This window comes from Strigops habroptila, chromosome 7, assembly GCF_004027225.2.
Source record: "Strigops habroptila isolate Jane chromosome 7, bStrHab1.2.pri, whole genome shotgun sequence".
NCBI lineage: Eukaryota > Metazoa > Chordata > Aves > Psittaciformes > Psittacidae > Strigops > Strigops habroptila.
In genome coordinates this window covers 65,592,329-65,611,651 of record NC_044283.2, presented here as the reverse complement: position 1 = coordinate 65,611,651, position 19,323 = coordinate 65,592,329, and the positions used below count along the sequence as shown (strand labels likewise).

Here is a 19,323-nt window from a genome sequence, read left to right as displayed (position 1 = left end):
TTTGGGTGCATATGAAATATATGTGGTATTCAAATTGATGGTAGGAGGTTGCTTTCAGAGATAGTTTAAGCCAAATTCCAATGATTGAATTTTCTTTCCTGCCTGTGTGGTTGTTAGAGGTTGTCTCGTGTGTTCCTATGAAAGATAATTAAGCTGAAGTGAGTTGAATGCTTACCAAGATACACTATGACATAAGGTTTGCTTTTATGTTAAAGGAAAGTTGAATCTCTGTAGGTACTTCTGCTTTCTCTGGTATCTTATCTGAGAAACTGCTGTATGATAATGTGGTCTTCAGTTATATATTTAAATTTGTGTTCTTACTAAAATATACTAAAAATTCTTTTCGTCCCCAGAAAAAATAATCACAGGAAGCTCATTAAACAGGGTTCATTAAAATATTAGTGCATTTTCTAAAAGCCCTACCTGCAGTGGTGCTTTATATTGGGAGTATGGAAATACTTTAGCTCTATTTTTAATAAATGTACTCTGCTCTTCTTCAACAGAGGTGTTATGAACATAAGCAGTATAGAAATGGGCTGAAGTTCTGTAAACAGATACTTTCTAACCCGAAGTTTGCAGAACATGGAGGTAAGTTTTCAAATGGCATGTGCTGTCTCTTTTTCCTATACTTTAGGATAGCGTAATAATTTGTAAGATTTATATTTATAGCACTTTATTATTAACCTTTTGCCCATAAAGCAGTAAGAGTGTCCAGAAACTTTCACCGTGTTGAGCACTTACTGTTGGTGAGATTTGTAATTTTAAGCTCTGGTCTTACCAATGTCAGTAGTTGTAGCTTTGCCTCTGCAAGTCTGATATTCATTATAGCATGGTGCAAGTTTCTTAATACGAGTATGTGTTGCTTAAATCACTTTACAGGGGAAATTGTTAGTCATCCATGTAGAAGTGGTGAAAGACAAAAGCAAGAGATTGAATGTTGTTCAGCACTGTATGTCTGTGGTCTGCTACTTTTCCTGAAGGAATAGTTTTATTGTAAAAGAAGGAAGAGGTGTTTGTCCCTTGCTGTATTTTCAGTCAGCTCTTAATACTGAGTGAAGAGCTGCTTCTCACTGTCTAGAAATGTGGTGGGGTTTTTTTTTCCCTTTGCTAACTAATTTGGCATGGGTGAATGTGTGGAAGTCTTATGTTGTTGATAAATATTTGAGTAGTTATAATGCTCCTTTACAGTAAAAAAAAAACAACTCATCTCTCTCCAAAATGTTTGTAGAATGGTTTTTAGTGCCTTGAAATAAAATGCTGCTTCACTTTTGGTGGAAGTAATGCATGAAGCTTATTGTCATGTATGATATACTTTAGTCAATAACCTGCCAGTATAGTTTTCCATGAGAAAAAAGAACGCAAAACCTTGATGCTGATAACTGAGTCTAAATTTGCATTCATGCTATACTTAGAGTTGCTATATCAAGCTTTAAGACCTATGAAAATTAATAACTGATACCTATTTAATAATTTATTTTTTTTTTTTTAGAAACCTTGGCGATGAAAGGTCTAACATTAAACTGTCTAGGAAAGAAAGAGGAAGCTTATGAACTTGTGCGTAGAGGCCTAAGGAATGACTTGAAGAGTCATGTCTGCATCCTTTTTGAAACACGGCATTCACTTATGAATGGAACAGGGTTAACTTCTACAGTTACTTGATTTATAGAGTGGCAACAAACCCCAGTACTATTAGGCTTCAAACAGGAAATTAAGGATTTTAAGTTTTTCTTCCAATACGTAAGAATATTTTGTCTAAGCTATCTAAAAGGGCAGATGCCTTGCAGCTAGCTGAAATAGCTGAAATATTATTCTGTCTTGCTTTACATGTTGTTGGGGTTTTTTTTTAATCATTAAGCTGCAAGTCTAAACTTGTGGTGGGCTGAACTATGCATGTCAGCATGTGATTTGCTTTAAAAACATCAGTAGTTGCCATTACATTGATAAGGACTTGTCATATACTTAGAGTGCAGGAAGTGCAAGCACTTCAGTTGTCTAATCTAAGCCCTTACTCAAAAATGTGTTTGAGTAAGCCTGATAGTCTTTTCAAAGATCCTATTGCTTTATTTCCTCTCCCCTCATGCAAAAAATAGTTTCTAGTGTATTATATGCACCCTATACATATTATTGGCAAACAGTTTTTTGTCTTCACTTTGCAAGCAGTTTTCTTTGTAGAGCTAAGAATTGTAATGATAACTCTAGTGTCTGTTTATAAAAAGCTTAGAGCTTTTTACCAACTGTTCTGTCACTGTCATGTTGGATCTATGTTCTCCCTGCTCAAATTCAGTAGAATCCTTAACAGGAGTTTTCCAGGTTGGCACGTCTACGGCCTTCTTCAGAGGTCAGACAAGAAGTACGACGAAGCTATCAAATGCTATAGGAATGCACTGAAATGGGACAAAGACAATCTTCAAATCTTGAGAGATCTTTCTCTGCTACAGATTCAAATGAGGGATCTTGAAGGTTACAGGGTAAGTATGCATACCGCATATATGCTGTTAGATCCAGAGTGTTAAAACTATGTGCTCCTCAATACTTTATGAAGTAAAAGCAGACATGCTGAGTGGTTTCTCTAAGGTATGCAGTTTTAGTGGCATGTTAAATGAGTCTTTTTTCAGCTGAGTGCAGAATTGTTTGCTCTTTCTTTTTTTTAAATGCTGTATAATCCAGCTGTAGACATTCCTGGTCTTTTTATTATTTTCTTGGAAGGATTCTTGCAGGTAGAAGCCAATGGTGTTCAGATGATGACTGTTATTCAGGCAAAGGAGTTTCTATTTTTTAATACTATTTTACCATATATCCCTCCTTTAAATTCAGTGGCCACCGATTTGCTTTTGGCAGTGGATAGCAATACAAAGCAAGCAGTATGCTGCATGAAACATACCCAAACTGGGCGTTAATGACAGCTCCTTTGGGTCCGGATACTTCCTTCTGTTTTCTGTGAGCTGTAATGTCAGAACTCTTGAATATTCCTCTTCTTCTTGATTTAATACCCAAAATGTTTGGATTACTATCTCGTTTACTGCTTATTTTGTAGTAAAGCTGAACGCGGCTTGGTAATTTAGGTTGGAACCCTCTTTCTTCCTGTTACTGCAGCACCTAGTTATTTGCTGCCTTGCATCAGTTGTTTGTATTTGCCATGTGAGGTGTTCTTTCATGTTAACCAACCATTACGAGGTGGTAGCGTCATGGCTGGGATGCTTCTCTAAAGAAGCAAGCTTTCTGTTGTCTTCTCTACAAATGCTACTTCTGCTGGAGTTAGATCTGTTTTTTTTCTGTCTTCCTGAATTGTGAGCTGATGTCTACCTTGCCAGTACCTTTATTTCTTTAAAAAGTAGCAGCTTCTGTTTAGCATGCATGTAGCAGAGATGTTTTATTTTGTCAGGTTTTCATCTTTTCAGTTTTTCTTTGCACCCTTAAAGTTGTGGTTGTTAAAAACACATAAGTTGGTCTCTTCATAGATGACTTCCTTTTCAAATTAGGGTGATGTTAGTATGCCAAGAACAAGTTTTGTTCTCAGAGCCATGTGGAACCATCAGCTAATACAGGTCCTCAGTGAATGTATTCCTGAGTTAGGATGGTTTTTTCACACGAGTAATTTAGAAATTTGGCGCCCTTCTTGCTGAGACATGATAGCCAAAACTTAGCACAGGTGCCAAAATACATTTGCAAATGTGTGTTCTCTTGGCCTCTGGATAAATGTGAATACAAATGCATAAGTGCTAAACAAACAAGGAACACGTGGTTATAGAATGCATTAAGGATTAAATGTTAACATGCTTTGAAGCCTTGATTCTTGACAGATCATATGCTAGTTTCTGAAGAGTGTGAATTTACTCTCAAAACTGAAAATAAGGTTGTGAGTAGGTTTTGTTTGTTTTCTTTCACTTTAACTTCCACTTTCTCCTACCTTATGATATTTTGAGTGATCAACATTCTAGTCAAACTGCTGTAACTGGTTTTAGTTCTTTATTAACCCCTACTTCTGGGCCTTTTTACTAGTTAGTAACTTTTTTCCTGTATTTTAAATTACTTAAAGATGCCTTTCAGGAGTCTGCAACAAAACAAGTAATAACTTCTTCCTCAGATTAAAACAGCATGATACCAAGCAAATCTGTTGCATCTGCCAGCTGTAATTATCTTCTTGCCAAGGAATAGGCGTACACTTGTGTGACCTATTTTGCCTAATAACACTTGAAATTATTTAATACACATGTACTTCCAAGGTGAAGTTGAAACACCAGTACGTAGTAAATGTTTCTGCAACTCAAAGTATATTTAATTGCATTTTGTTCACAGGCAGTAAGACAGGAAAAGCACGTGTGTCATACATTGACAAAGTTAGTCTGACTCATCAGTATTCAATTGGACATGATGTGTTATTTTGTGTGTGAGGGGGTTTTTTATTCAGTCAAGACCATCGTAGTGTTTTAAAGCTTATTCTTTCTTTTGGTTAAAAAAATATTTGCAGATAGAAAACTAAATTTTAGTGACATTCCTTAAATATTAGAATACTGAAGACAGAATATGGCCTAATGGATTCTACAGAGCATCAGAATAAAGTCAGGAAAATTAGTAGCTACTTTTTTGCAGGAAACAAGATACCAGTTGCTTCAGCTCCGACCTGCACAGCGAGCATCATGGATTGGTTATGCTATTGCTTACCATCTGCTGGAAGACTATGAAATGGCAGCAAAAATTTTAGAGGAATTTAGGAAGACACAGCAGGTAAGAGGAAAACATGAAATTTCTGTATGGGTTGCTGCTTAAGCCAAAAATAAAACACTTGTTTTCTTTAATGATGTGAAAACTTTATGCAGTTTCTGTAGCCGAATGAATTAAATCCAGACGTGTTCTAGAAGGCTGAAATTTTTCATGTGTCTTCCTTCCCTGTGTAGACATCACCTGATAAAGTGGACTATGAGTACAGTGAACTGCTGTTGTATCAAAATCAAGTCCTCCGGGAGGCGGGACTACATAAAGAAGCCTTGGAGCATCTTTGTACCTATGAAAAGCAGATCTGTGATAAACTGGCTGTCGAAGAAACTAAAGGTAATTACTTTTTCAAGATAGATTTAAATGCTTAGTATACAATGGAATGCCTGTACTGTCAGCTTTTCTCATCTTTTGGAATGTCATCTTTGATTTGGGTTTAGATTAATTTATTTAATTCTGCTGTGGTAAAGGACTGATTGTCTTACAGCTGTTCAATACTTACCATACTCTTCTCCGAGGTTCATAACACATGGATAGAGTAGAGATAAACTGTTCTGAAACTTATTGAGCTGACAAGCGTTTCAGACAGATGATCCTGAATTGATGTCCTGAAATTCTGTTTGGGTAGTGTACCCACGCTATTATAGCTTTGATAGTGGTCCTGGCAGGGAGACTGTCTTTGGCAAAGTAGAAGGCATTTAATCATACTCATTCAATCTTGCAGTATATGGAAATAGACTCTTTAGCTAGAACACAACATAAGCTTCCGTTACCGTATTATTATAGTCCTAGTGTATACTATTATATAACAGAGCAATACAAGACTGTATCTTATATTCCATAGCTGGAATTGCAGTGTGAGAGAAGTTCATTCTTACAGCTCTATTATCAGGTGCACTTTTTCAAAGCATGCTTTGTTCCTCTTCTGCTTGACGTTTGTACAGTCCTTCTGTGAAACTTCCAATATGTTGAAGGTACTGCTTGTTCATGGCCCACACTGGAATCTGTTTGAATGATTGCTTGAAGCAAAGAGAAGAAATCCTTTTACTTTATAATATTATTCATGTAGATGTTATGACTAGCTCCCTGTTCCTGCTAACAGTTAATCTTATTGTCTCACAAAAAGAACCTAGGAACTGTAGGATTATGGAAGGTGTGTGGTACCTCCTCAAGGAAAATGATTGCAGGTGACTCTCTGCAGTTGCCAAATACATTACTTGGGTTGCATATAAATGAAAATGGATGTAGAGATTACACTGTCACTAGACTGTATTTCAGATGTAGCCGTGGGAGTTCTGGTTTGGGCAAGGGCTGTTGGTTTATGACCTATCTTTTATGTGACATACTATGTGTTTTTGATGAAAGTACAAGGCTGGAACTGAAATGGGATTTTCAAATATGACTTCAAACAAAATCCCAACCCAAATTAACAAAAAGCCCAAACACATAAAACTTGCTGGCAAGTTGGTACCAGAAAAAAAGAATGGCAATTCTCTTTGCAGTGAGTGCGCTTTCAACTGGGTACAACTGATTAGTTTTTTGGGGCACAACTCCTGTTGTGTTGTTAGGTGTAACTTAGCTGCTGTGCATACTACAGAAAAGCCTGCTAATAACTGAGCGTTGTCTGTGAATTTTAAGTGTATGCACAAAAGCCATTGTGGATGAAATACAATTGAGAAACACTGAAAATAGTACTAGGATTTGCCACAGTTGGATTAAAAAAATTATAACTTTGACCTCAGAGGAAGTATTTAGGTTTATTTGCCGGATTCTGTCATTCTCCGTGAATATATTCATGTTTTCCCTGGCATTAGATCCTGCACGTAGTCCTCAAGTTATCCTCTCTGTGGGAAGCAGCATCTCTTGACAAAATAGTGTCAGTTGTATGATGTAGGGGAAAAAAAGAGGTAATGCTGACTCACATTTTCCTCATGAAACTGGATGAGAAAATCTTACCTTAATCTAGAAAAACACTCTTATCACCTGTGGTGCGTAATCTTTTAGTGCCTAACATTTGCTGATAGCAAAGGTCTCTAAAGCATGATTTCCCATTGTGAAATGGGAAATTGACTTTTATTGCAACTCCAGCATCAGCAAAGATGCTCTGCACAGTTGTTAGATCTGGACTTTACTTTTAACAGTCATATCTTGTAATGGAATATCATGAAAAGGAAACTTGTTTGCAGAATCTTGAAAATTCGTTAATCAGATCAATGGCTTGATTTAAAACATGGAAGTTAGTTTTATGACATCCCACACTGAAGAACCATTCTTTTATTTGCAGCTCTGCAATTTCAGTTTGTTTTTCAAGATGCTATGTATGTGAAATGCCGTGTGCTGCTTTTAATTGCCTTCTTTAGTAAAAACTGCGCTTAAAATAACCAGTCACTTCAGTAAGCGAGAAAAAAATCGTGTGCATTTTGCTTTTAACAGTAAATTTTCGAGTAAGTTTCAATAGTTACTGGCCAAATTGTAGAATCTTACTGTAATTGCAGCTAATGTCAAAGTAAAAGCCTATCTGTCAGCTAGTTTATGATGGCACTGTGATAATTTTTTCTAAGAAATTAGAATCTACATGGAGTTAAGGATTATCTAATCTTTTACTGTAGAATGATTAATTGTTACACTGCTTCAGGATCTTGTTACCTTAATTTAAAACTTCTTGGATTTCACACAGGAGAACTCCTGCTTCAGCTTGGTAGACTTGAAGAAGCAGTTGAAGTCTACAAAGGACTGCAAGAAAGAAATCCTGAAAACTGGGCCTACTACAAAGGCCTAGAAAAGGCACTTAAACCCGGTAATGATTTGATAAGTGTTTCTGCACATTTGGAATGTAGAATTTATCAGAAATAGGAAAAACTATTATTTAAAAACATCCCCATTTAAGTTTTGCTTTTCAGTCGTAGTGTGTATTTATTGTCATAATGCTGTGGAGTTTTTTGTAAGAAAGGCTGGAAGTATCGTGTTGTTGTTACCCTGTCTTACTTATGACCAAAACAACAACAACAAAAAGCGGTAATCTTTTTGCATGGTTGAAAGAATACAGTTATTTCTTAGAATGCAGTTTTAATTTAGAATTTTTCTTCTGCTGTCTGTTATCTTAATCTTATATTGTAAGTAACACACATTTTGGAAAAACAGGCACGATTCTCCTGAATGGTTTATTTATTGAAGATTTTAGCACAGCGATAAGGCAGGAACTCTTTTTTAAGATGAGAGATATGCAATTAGTCTTCCACTGCTGGAAGAGGAATTTACAGATACTGCATACCTGAAATCACTTAGTATGGCAGTTTAAAAAAGGATAAAATGGAAATAATGTTCTTTAGGAAGTATGGAGCCATTAGTTGCTATATATTCTGATTCTTTTTTTGACTAGATATAAATCACCCCTCCTCCCTCTCTCCCTTCTTGCCAAAAAGGAAGGAAAAAGTAAACTGTAAAATTCTGTTCCAGCTAATATGATGGAGAGGCTAAAGATCTATGAAGAGGCCTGGACTAAATACCCAAGGGGACTAGTTCCAAGAAGATTACCATTAAATTTTCTGTCGGGTAAGTGCATTTTTGCAGGTAGTGGTCAACGCTTGCGTTTCTTAGATACTAATGTTTTAACAGCATAAACGGTATGCAATTGATGAGTAATGTGTGGTAAAACAAAATCAACAGGTCTTTTTCCTCTCAAGGTGAAAAGTTTAAGGAATGTCTGGACAAGTTTCTAAGGATGAATTTCAGCAAAGGTTGCCCACCAGTCTTCAATACTTTGAGGTCGTTGTATAAAGACAAGGAGAAGGTGGGTTTTTCCCCCACTTTTTACATGTTCTTCCTAACAGCTGTGATGCATTAAAAAGATGAAAGAAACTTTCTGTTTCCTGCAGTGCTCACTCCATCAGCACTGTTATACATTATGGCTTAGTGTATCTAGAAAAAAATAAAGGACAACCATAGATAACCTTATGCCAAGTTGGTAAATGTAGAAAACTAAGATTTACTAATTAGAAGCTGCGTGTTAACCAAGGAAGGGTTGGTCTTAATTTGTTAAAGATTGCTGAGATTGAATGCGTTCCCATATATATTGTAATTCAGGATATTATAGAATTTTCTAACAAAAAAATAACTGATTTGGGTAACACCAAGTAGGTCAAGTTGAAATAAAATACCATCTTACCCACAGATTTATGTTTATTTTTTTTGCCTTGCGTGTGTAGGTGGCAATCATAGAAGAGCTCGTGATAGGTTATGAAACCTCTCTAAGAAGTTGCAGGTTATTTAACCCAAATGGTGAGTGCTAAGACTGTCATATTTCATAGAAGTGCCTGGTGTAAGCATTACATGACCATTCAGAGGCAGGGAATCAGTGGGGAATGAAGAATTTGAGATGATGGGGTTTTTTCCCTTTTTTATTCCTAACACAGAACTAAACCATAGTCGCCCTTAGAATGGATTTGAGCTGTCAAATATAGTCTGTATTCAAAATCTAGTCACTTGTTCTAAAAATTTCTCCTGGATCCACAAATTTGGTCATCTCTTTGCAGTTTTGAGTTCAAGTATACTCTTTTCAAGACTTTAATTTATCATTGTCCAGGAAATGGAAATTTGAAAGCTCTGTTAAATCTTTAATTCCAGAAATATCAAAGAAAAAGGCATAGATACTGTGATAGCGCAGTCTTCAGGGGAGGGAGTTTTGGAGCTTTTCATGGGGGCTGGGTTTTGTGTTCTTGGGGGTTTTGTTTGAGAGTTAAAAAATGTTTTCCGGGTTTTGACTGGCGTCTGCTTTGTTGTGAGGTATGGTTCTACAAGTATCAAATCCAGGCTTCATAGTTTCCTCTCTGGTAGCTTTATGATGTTTAGTCATTTGCCCAACCACTTCGTAACAGAAAACCTCCAAGAAAAAGTGTTTCTGCACAGAATATCGACATAGTTGATAGTCTTGAAATTTTGGTAGATGGATTATAGTGGTGTAATAAGATAGCATGAATGACAATGTATATTAAAAGTTTACAAGACAATCTTTATTGAAGTTAAAACCAGTTAGTTCCCTGCTTTGCAGAAATATTAATGCAATACTTTCTTACGAAATTCTCACCTAAGTTGCCTGTTATACTTTTCCCTTGAATTCAATGCTATAGGCTACAATATAGCTACTTAATACCTGTTGAAATTTGTCATTCATATTAAAATTCATTCAAATAAACAATTTTCTGCTCCCTTAAAATGAACAAATGCATGGTGAAGTTAGAAACTGAAGAACCAGAACCTTTTGGCAAGAACAGAGCCCACACACCCTGCAAGGTGCTGCTATACTTCCTAGTAAAAATTGAGTAGTGAACTTAACTTCTAAAACTTCCGTAGTAGTTTTTGATTTCAGGCAGAGCTCTCTAACTTTCAAAACTGGTTTGTGTATAGGAATGTTTTCTAGGATACATTTATGCTCAGGTCTTGTCACACCATAGCCTTAGAAGTTAATGAACTTACCTGGACCCAGGTATTTGGATGTAGATCCAGGTGTGGTGTGACAGCCTGGTACAGAGGCAGAATTAACTTCAGTGGTGTTATAGTTTTAGCACTCCGCTTCTGGCGTGTTGTTTTAATGAACTGGACAATAACCTCCCTCTGTTTTTCCTCCTCTAGATGATGGTAAAGAAGAACCTCCAACCACTTTACTCTGGGTCCAGTATTATTTGGCTCAACATTATGATAAAATTGGACAGCCATCCCTGGCTCTAGAATATATAAATGCTGCTATAGAAAGTACTCCCACTTTGATAGAACTCTTCCTTGTGAAGGCAAAAATCTATAAGGTAAGTTTGTCTTATTCTTAGTGACCAGAGGTTATTAGTTTCTTATGATGGAAGACTTTTACATAATGTTTTTGATGTGAACATTGAAGTTTATTAAGCAAGACACATGGAGAAATCTGTGGAAAGTTACTTTATGAGTTGTAGTGAGTTTCTAGATAAAAGGCATTGTTTGGCTACTTGGGTTTTTTACTGTGTATGAATAAGTCCCTAGAGAGGTTTTTAAGTCATTAAAGGACAAATATACTGCAAAATATGAATTCTCAGTTTAAAATGGTTTCATGGTAAAAATCACACTAACAAATTCAGTTGGTGGTTTAAGTGTCTTCCACCTATTCTTACTGCCTGTTTTTCTAACTACTTAAAAGCAGCTTCTTAGCTACTCTGTGGTATTGTATCAGAATGGGATTATCTGAAGTATTCTTTAAGCATTTTCAGGAAAGACCTGTATTACCATAATGAGGGAAAGTAATTTTTCTGCCCCCCCTCCCCTCTTTTTTTTTTCTTTAAGGACCTGCTGCTTTCCTGAAAAAAGCTATTTAAAAGTGTGTTAAAAAAAAAAATAAAATAGTAACTATATTAAACAGTGAATAGATATAAATGTTTTAGAATTACTGAATCTAACTTGAACTTCTGTCTCCTTAAGCATGCTGGAAACATTAAAGAAGCTGCAAGGTGGATGGATGAAGCTCAGGCTTTGGACACAGCAGACAGATTTATCAACTCCAAATGTGCAAAATATATGTTGAAAGCAAACTCCATTAAAGAAGCAGAGGAAATGTGTTCTAAGTTTACAAGGGTTTGTTGCATTTAACTATAGCTTTTTTGAATAATGTGGGCCTAACCCATTGTGGAATAACTTTGTGCGTTAACTTTCCACTCACCTTTACTATAATCTTCTAAGTTCTGTTTCGGAGCAACTATGTTTGCTTGCTTCACTAACGGTGGTCAGTATTAGGTCATTATTAGGATCTTGCATAAGCATGATTCCATACTATTTAGTAAAATCTCTAAAGCTCAGACCTGATGATTTTTTCAAAATAGTATTTGGGTATAACGTTGATTCTATAAGAAAGATCTGATTAAGTTGCCCATGTCTCTTACATGGTGTTTGGGGTTTTTTTTCCTTTTAATGGTAGTAAGTTTGAGAATTCAGACTTACCTTGGAACAAAATTTGATGATGTTGCTCTATGTAATCTTTTTCATCTCCTTTTGATCTTAGGTGTAGCGCTTAAATACAAGCTTCCTAATTAAAAAGCAATAATTAAAGAAGACCTAAATTAAGCATAATGAAAACGGAACTAATTATTTTTCTGATTTTTAGCTGCATAAATCAGACTGGTTTGAAGATTGCCTTTCTCTTTCATTTGGGACATCTTTTGAATACTATCTGTCATTTCCCAGCTTTAGCTCTTGGCTGATTCTTGAATAGGATGGTTTTTGTAAGATCAAAGTGAAGTCAGAATGACTGCATTCACCCCAAGTAGCTGACTTTGATATTAAGTTTGAAAGGCATAGGATAAGTTCTACAGATCTGTGCAAGTATATATAAATACCAGATTTGAAAGACAACTGTAATCTCCTCGTTTTTTAGAATCAGTATATGTCAGAGCTACCAGTATTCCTTTTGCTTTGCCACTGCTTTCTAGTACTGATGGCATAAAAAATAACCTATTAACTACTCTCAGTTACTACACTTAGCTCAATCAGCAGGTCTCTGGAACACAGAGGTGGCAGGTTTAGTAAAAAAAAATTGAAATCCTGCAGGTGTCAGTGTCATGCCACATACTAGAATTTTTCTGCCATTTTTCTTCATGCTGCAATGTGTTATTTGTGTACACAATGTTAAAACCACTGAACGAATGTCTTCTATCCTAAAGGTGAGGAACTGTCACAGTCAAATGGTTATTCAGTGTGTATTCCAGTAAGTGGAACATAGAGGAAATGTTTTTTGGTTTTGGGGGTTTTTTTAATAAAGCAAGTCCATGTTAACTGTGGCATATCTGTCTTTCAGGACTCCAGTTTCGAAGTTTAGCATTCTTTTGATAGCCTCTTTATTTGTGCTTTTAATGAGAACAAGATAAAAGAAATGACCATTAACATATTGAATGAGACTTATTTTTCTTTGTAATGCTGTTTTTGCTTTTAGGAAGGAACTTCAGCAGTAGAGAACTTGAATGAGATGCAGTGCATGTGGTTTCAGACAGAATGTGCGCAAGCTTACAAAGCAATGAACAAATTTGGAGAAGCACTTAAGAAATGCCATGAAATTGAGAGAGTATGTATTGACTTAAACTGTCTGGGTTGGAAAACACTAGCTTAAGTTTACTGTGCTAGTATGTTTCCTTTCTGAGCAGTAAGAGTGTGCTTCACCTAACTTCAGGAGAGATTTCATTTCATGTTGGTCACTGACGAGTTGATAAAATTACATTTCCTCCTAAAAATGCCACTGTAAACTGCATATTATAAAGAGATTCTGTGAAGTCATCTGAAGATCCAGGAAAGAACAGAAAACTCTCAGAAATAATCTTACTTTTGGCAGGGTACATAAAAATATGTATTTGGGGTACAAAGAAACAGCATATATACTTTAAGTCCAAAAAGAACATGGCTGAGCTCACAAGCCCAGCCTTCAAGGAAGGATGTTGCCTTGGTTATTGTTAAGCTACTGTATTTTAGAGGCAGATAGTAAATGTAAAAAGCTATAGGAAGTATTAAGTATCTTCTCCTTCAAAAAAATACTAAGCTACAGTTTAAAAGAAGCTATTGGAAGTAAAAAGACTTCTTAGAGTAGAAAATGTATCCAGAAGGGGGGGTGTGCTTGCAGATTAAATACAGATCCCATAGCAAGGCAAACAAAAAAATTTGAATGCACATTTTCTAACGTAAGTATGGGTTTGGGGTTTTTTGTTTTGTGGGTTTGTTTGGGGTTTTGTTGTTGTTGTTGTTATTGTTTGGTTTTTTTAAGGACATTATAATCTAGAAAAAAGACCAGACAGTTGAGGTTGTAAATTAAATGCTCTAAAATGAGATCTTAATAGGAAGCTACACACCTTTGCAGATAGAGAGGCTTAAGGAGATTTCAGCACTGATGCTTTTCTGCAGAGGAGGCTAGTTTGTGGAACGTTCTCAAATTAGAACAAGTCAACAAAGTGATTTGCCAGAACCATGTTCTTTAAATCCTTTAAATAAATTTGTGTAAAATTCTTTAAAAGAAATAAAAAACGGCTAGTCTTGTAACTTGAAGATAGTTATCTTGAAATAATATAAGAAACTTGCTAGTCTTCTGGTACCTTGTGTTAGGTACCAGAAGAGCTCAGCAAATGAAGAGCTGACTTAGTCACCTTAAAAAACATTTCTAAGGAATAAAGTCACCATGTTTAGTTTATTTATTGGATTAATTGATTGAAGATGTAGTAAAGATCAGAAGTAAGATATGTTGCATTCAGAACACATCAACAATGCTTTTGTAAGAAAAAGCAATGCCTCTTAAATCTTTTAAAGGTGCCAGTTATGCTTAAGGCAGTCCAGGTGATAAATCCAGTGTTCTGGATTTCAGAAACGCTTTTGATGTCATCCTTCATATCCTGAAGGATCTAAACTGCCTCGGAAAAAGAAAGGATGTTGATCTCATGGATTTAATAGCTGGTTCGTGGCTGGGAAACAGAGTAGGAGCAAATCATCAGCTTTTACAAGAAAAGGAGTTTATCATGGAGATGACTAAGACATCTCTCTAGGATCTCCATTGTTTGATAGATCAATGAATGATCACAGAAAGGGAGTGAGTAGTGCAAGGTCAACACTTGCACTGTCTCAATACTAAATGATAAGATGACGATGAAACAATGTTCAACAGTGTAGTTGGCAAAGGAGGGACAAAAAGAATTCTTTGCCTATGCATAAGTAGTAAAAGGTTTTATATTAATTACTGCTGCTCAGGAGAGAAATCCTGGAACTGTCATAGACAGTGCTGCAAAAAGGTCTGTGTTGGTATGGAGCAGCAGTCAAATGACAGTGTTGGGAACTGAGTAGAGAAGTACTACTTTTCTCCCATTGTCTAAATCTGTCGTACTGTTTACATCTGAATACCACACCTCCTTAAAAATGTGCCAGTAAAATATGTGCCATGGAGTGACATCAACATGAAGAGATTGCAGTTAGCTTGTCATGCTTACAGCAACAGCTGAGTTCAGGATGAAATTGTATGAGATCATAAGTACATGGAGAAGTTGGAGAGAGGAACAACTCTTCACTGCTTCTCAAACCAAAACAAGGAGACATCAGGTGACTATGAGGAAAGCAGATCTTGAAGAAAAGGAAGTACTTTCTCATACCACATGTGATCTAAGTGTGGAATTCATTGCCACAGCATTTAATGGAAGTAAAAATTACACTTTTGACTGAAAAAATTAGAGGAGTTCGTAGAAGAAAAACTCTTCAACTGCTGTTTAAATACAGCAAATGTAGAACTTTTGTCCCTTGAACCGCAAATTGTCAGAGGGTGGTTACTGTTAAAGAGATTGTGAAATGGGTGAATTTTGGTTCTGACTTACGATGCCTTCTGTTGTTTTCACCATGACTTTATTTTGGGAGGGGTTCTTTAACTCACATTTCTAAAAGTTAGGGTGTATTTGTCAAACAGCAGGCTTTTGCTACATTTTTGCTACATTTTAGGGGAAAGTATATTTAAAAAGTCAAAGTTAGTATCTTAATTGCTAATACTTGCTAAATAATGCTATGTTACATTATGTTAGCATTTTGTAGAAATCACGGATGACCAGTTTGACTTTCACACTTACTGTATGAGGAAGATTACCCTTAGGTCTTATGTGGACTTGTTAAAACTAGAAGATGTACTTCGGCAACATCCGTTCTACTTCAAAGCAGCACGAATTGCCATAGAGATATATTTGAAACTTCATGATAATCCCTTAACAGATGAAAATAAAGAACACGAGGCTGATACAGGTATTCAACCCTCAGGATTTATTAAATATGCAGTTTCATTGATTAGTGGATATTTTACAAAGATCCAGCATTCTTATAGTTGACAACTGTAGTAGCCAAAAGTAAGAGTTTTGTTACAACTCGAAGTAGGCAAATTGTAACTTGGCCTGCACATAAAAGGATATGTTCTGTTGAAAGTTATACATGTTTTTATTTTGATTCTTGTAAAACAGTGATAGGGTTTGTTAGTAGCAGTTGTAATTCTTACATAAAAACATGTTTGTGTTACGAAATGGCTGAGAAAACATGGAATTCTCATGGTGGTTGGTCCATGAAATAACAGATTAAAGCAGGTATGCTTTGATGGTAGCTCCTTCTAAGCATTTTATCAGTATGCAAAAATATGACTAAGTAGCAACTTAAATTTTATAATCTCTTGTTTCTGATGTAAAAATAATGTTTAAATCCATGTCTGGAGAGCAACTTATGTGATTATGGCTTGGGGCACCTCAAATGATATGAGTAGAGGCTGTTGAATCCTTCAAGAGGAATTTGGCAAGTTTCAGTATTTCTTATCTGAGTTCATTTGTGTGGCTTAAGGTTCAAATTCAAACGAGTAGATGTGTAAGATAATTTCTGGTAGCCACTTTCTGATGTGTTTTAAATTCATTCTCTATGCTTTTAATTGGAGGGAGGAGAAGATCTGAATGTGAATCAAATGTAAGACGTCTGTAGGGCGTTAAAAGCAAAGCTGGAACTGTCTGTGCCAAAATACAACTGTTTCCCCTTATTTTTGTTAGACCATTCAATTACTACATTAAACATAAGTTGTGTAATGCCTAAGGAGTAAACCGGCGCGTATTGGTGTGCACTTTTACTCCTGGCACTGGATTTGTTGGAGTCATGCAATAATTACTTTGTCCCACCTTTGGCATGTTATACTATGGTTTTAATTCCTATTGCTCTGATTTCACAAAGGAATTTGTGAATTATGAAGCAGCAGCATAGACTGCAAAATAATCTATCAATAGTAAATGAACTTTTACAAATGGCAGCATTACTAATGGTTTAAAGATGATGATGGTTTCTGGCAACTGATTGAGACTGTTAATGTTAGATATCAACATTGTCTGGTTTTGCCCTTCGCATGCATACAGCAAATATGTCTGACAAGGAGCTAAAGAAGCTAAGAAATAAGCAGAGAAGAGCGCAAAAGAAAGCACAGCTGGAGGAAGAGAAGAAGAATGCTGAGAAAGAGAAGCAACAGAGGAATCAGAAAAAGAAGAAAGATGATGATGATGAAGAAATCGGAGGACCGAAAGAAGAACTTATCCCTGAGAAATTGGCAAAGGTGCTTACTAATGTAATAAGTCATAGAAATGTCTAGAAAAGTTCCAGTGACCACACGTACAATTTGAAAGCCATTCAGATAACTTATTTTTTGTATGGCTTCTCTTCACAGGTGGCATTTTAAAAAGAATTCTTTTCTAGGAGTAGTTTGTTGGATATACTGTCAGTAATGTGATGAAATCACAGCTTTTGTGCCTTGTTCTCAAAGGCAGCAGTTGAAGTCATAGACATCTGCTGCACTTGGAATTATCTTCATGTGTGTATTGCACTAACTTGTTGATTATACCCTATTTCTAGTTGATCGGATGGAAGTCTTTCTATTCTGTATGTAAGGTGATTATCATTCACTCTTTATGTCCCATAATATTTTTTATTTATTAAGCATAGACAACCTGTGAAAAAGGAGATCTTGAAAGACTGAATGCTTTAAGAGTATTTGTTTGCATTTTTTTGAATGGGGGAGGTGAAAAAAAGGGTTATAGAACCTGTTTGGAAATAGCAATATGCTAGACTGAGATGGATGTTGAGATCTGGATTAAGAACTCTGGAGATATGTAAAGGGGAGATGACCCAGAAGACTATTCCTGTGCTAAGAGTTTTACTTGTAAGGAGCAGGAAAACACCTTGAAAATGTGGGGAAAGATAATGAAAAAATCATATATAGACTGGAAAAATTAATTTATAGTAATAGTAGCATAGTATCCAAGTACTAGGAGATGCGGTATTTTCACATCATACATATAATGAATATTAACAACTCTTGAGGGTATGATATTTGAGACAGTGAACTTCACTCTGTAGCCAGGAAGCAACTGACTTAAAAGTAGTCATTTCAGAATATTGTCAATATTTCCATTGTTTAGCTCAGTGGTTGTAAGAAGCAGCATTCTAATTGCAGTGCCAGTTAAGATTGAAATGGTCTCAATGTCATATATGGATATTGAATTTTCCTGGGTATCCCAGCAAAATCTAGGCAATCTCCAAGATTATAGGGAGTGGTTGCAGCTGTATAATACATTCCTTTGGGAAATTTTCTTTTATTATATTCCAAAAATAATACCAGAATCATTATATAGGCACTTCGAATTCAGTTGCTTCCCAGTGCCAGAAGACTTCTTCTGAAATAGCTGGTCGCTTGCAGTTTCCCTGAACCAGTTGCCCCTAGACTTCTTTGGCATTAAAGGCACAGATTTGAAATCTGTTTTATTACAGGTTCCAAATAGTTTAAATGCAGTTGTGACTGATGCATGCAAACTCCTAACAGCACATATAAATGATGCAATATTTTAATTGAAACTGCTGTAGTATGTGCTTAGATATTCATCGTCTTCAACTCAGTTGCTTGCAATGAAGTGTATTGCTTCAGTGTTACTACATTGTTGACAGGCAAAATTCAATTTTGTATCTGGTTCTGAGAGTAGCCTATGTTCATAAAAACGTTACTATGAAGAACGAGACACAATTCTCGTTCAAATTATCCCTAACCTCTAGATGCAAGAGATCTGTCTGCAAAGAATCCTTGCCCAGAATGAATTTGTGCTCAAGCTGTCCATTTATTGGATTACAGTAGCTAAGACCAGGAGACCATGATCAATATCTAGTTACTTCAAGCTTGCTGTTAGTATCTTGGCTGGGAATGTTGCCATGACCTGGCAGCTTTTGGGAACCTGTCTGGACAGACGTAGTCATGGGCATAAAGTAGTCATTTAGCAACATCTCAGTCCCGTGCGTGTAGATTGACATGGGGAGCCAGACTGCCCATTACAGTGCAGGTTCAGCTGTAGCTATGGTTACTGCTGATGTATGATAGAAGGCAAAGACTTGCATCTCTATAGGAAAATGTGTGATTTGTAACCATCGCAAAGCAATTTTATAGACTTGACAGTCTGTGTTTAGACACTAATATTGAGTGAAAGATGCAAAACTTGGAACGCAAGAGGTTCTACGCATCTTATGCATTGCCTTATGAGAGTAACTCTGATGTGACTCAGAAATAGCCAATTCTGTTGTTGCAGTTATTAGATTTAAACTTCATGACTTAGTTATGTGTCACTTCCTTGAATCTGTAGGTCGAAGCACCTTTGGAAGAAGCCATTAAATTCTTAACACCCCTGAAGAATTTAGTGAAGAACAAAATAGAGACACATCTTTTTGCCTTCGAGATTTATTTTCGGAAAGGTAGGTGAGAAAATGAAAGTCAGCAGTTTGGGGTTCATGAAGATGTGTAATAGAATTCAAGCCAAAATTGGTGATGAGGCATGAGGAGTCAGTGCTTGTAGAGACACACACATTTCATTGGACCAGCACCCAGCCGTGAACAGTCTGTGGAAAAAAACCCAAAGTTTGAATGTTTGGTGATTATCCACTTTCTTTGTTGTGTTTAAGTCTATAAGCAAGGAGACTGTAGGTAGTTCTCCCAGCTTGCATTTGCCCTGGTTGGTTGTTTTGTATCTGTAGTTTGCAGAACTACAAGCTGTAAAGAAGTGGTGTACAGTTGCTAATGAGAACTGGTCTTTT

The 19,323-nt window shown here is 36.2% G+C and overlaps 1 protein-coding gene across 3 annotated transcripts in view; it reads left to right on the top strand.

The window, feature by feature from the left end:
* NAA15 (N-alpha-acetyltransferase 15, NatA auxiliary subunit) overlaps positions 1-19,323 on the top strand; it is a 41,492-nt gene that overhangs the window by 12,406 nt on the left and 9,763 nt on the right. The window contains exons 2-16 of one of the 3 annotated variants that reach the window (XM_030492917.1): positions 504-588; positions 1,490-1,594; positions 2,311-2,468; positions 4,591-4,725; positions 4,896-5,049; positions 7,391-7,510; positions 8,170-8,265; positions 8,397-8,503; positions 8,919-8,991; positions 10,342-10,511; positions 11,155-11,307; positions 12,659-12,787; positions 15,264-15,477; positions 16,614-16,807; positions 18,876-18,984. In XM_030492917.1, coding sequence (XP_030348777.1) covers positions 504-588; positions 1,490-1,594; positions 2,311-2,468; positions 4,591-4,725; positions 4,896-5,049; positions 7,391-7,510; positions 8,170-8,265; positions 8,397-8,503; positions 8,919-8,991; positions 10,342-10,511; positions 11,155-11,307; positions 12,659-12,787; positions 15,264-15,477; positions 16,614-16,807; positions 18,876-18,984 — 2,002 coding nt within the window. Of the gene's footprint in view, positions 1-503; positions 589-1,489; positions 1,595-2,310; positions 2,469-4,590; positions 4,726-4,895; positions 5,050-7,390; positions 7,511-8,169; positions 8,266-8,396; positions 8,504-8,918; positions 8,992-10,341; positions 10,512-11,154; positions 11,347-11,402; positions 12,637-12,658; positions 12,788-15,263; positions 15,478-16,613; positions 16,808-18,875; positions 18,985-19,323 lie in introns of those variants that run through there. The other 2 variants (XR_003992363.1, XM_030492918.1) reach the window with 2 other exon arrangements.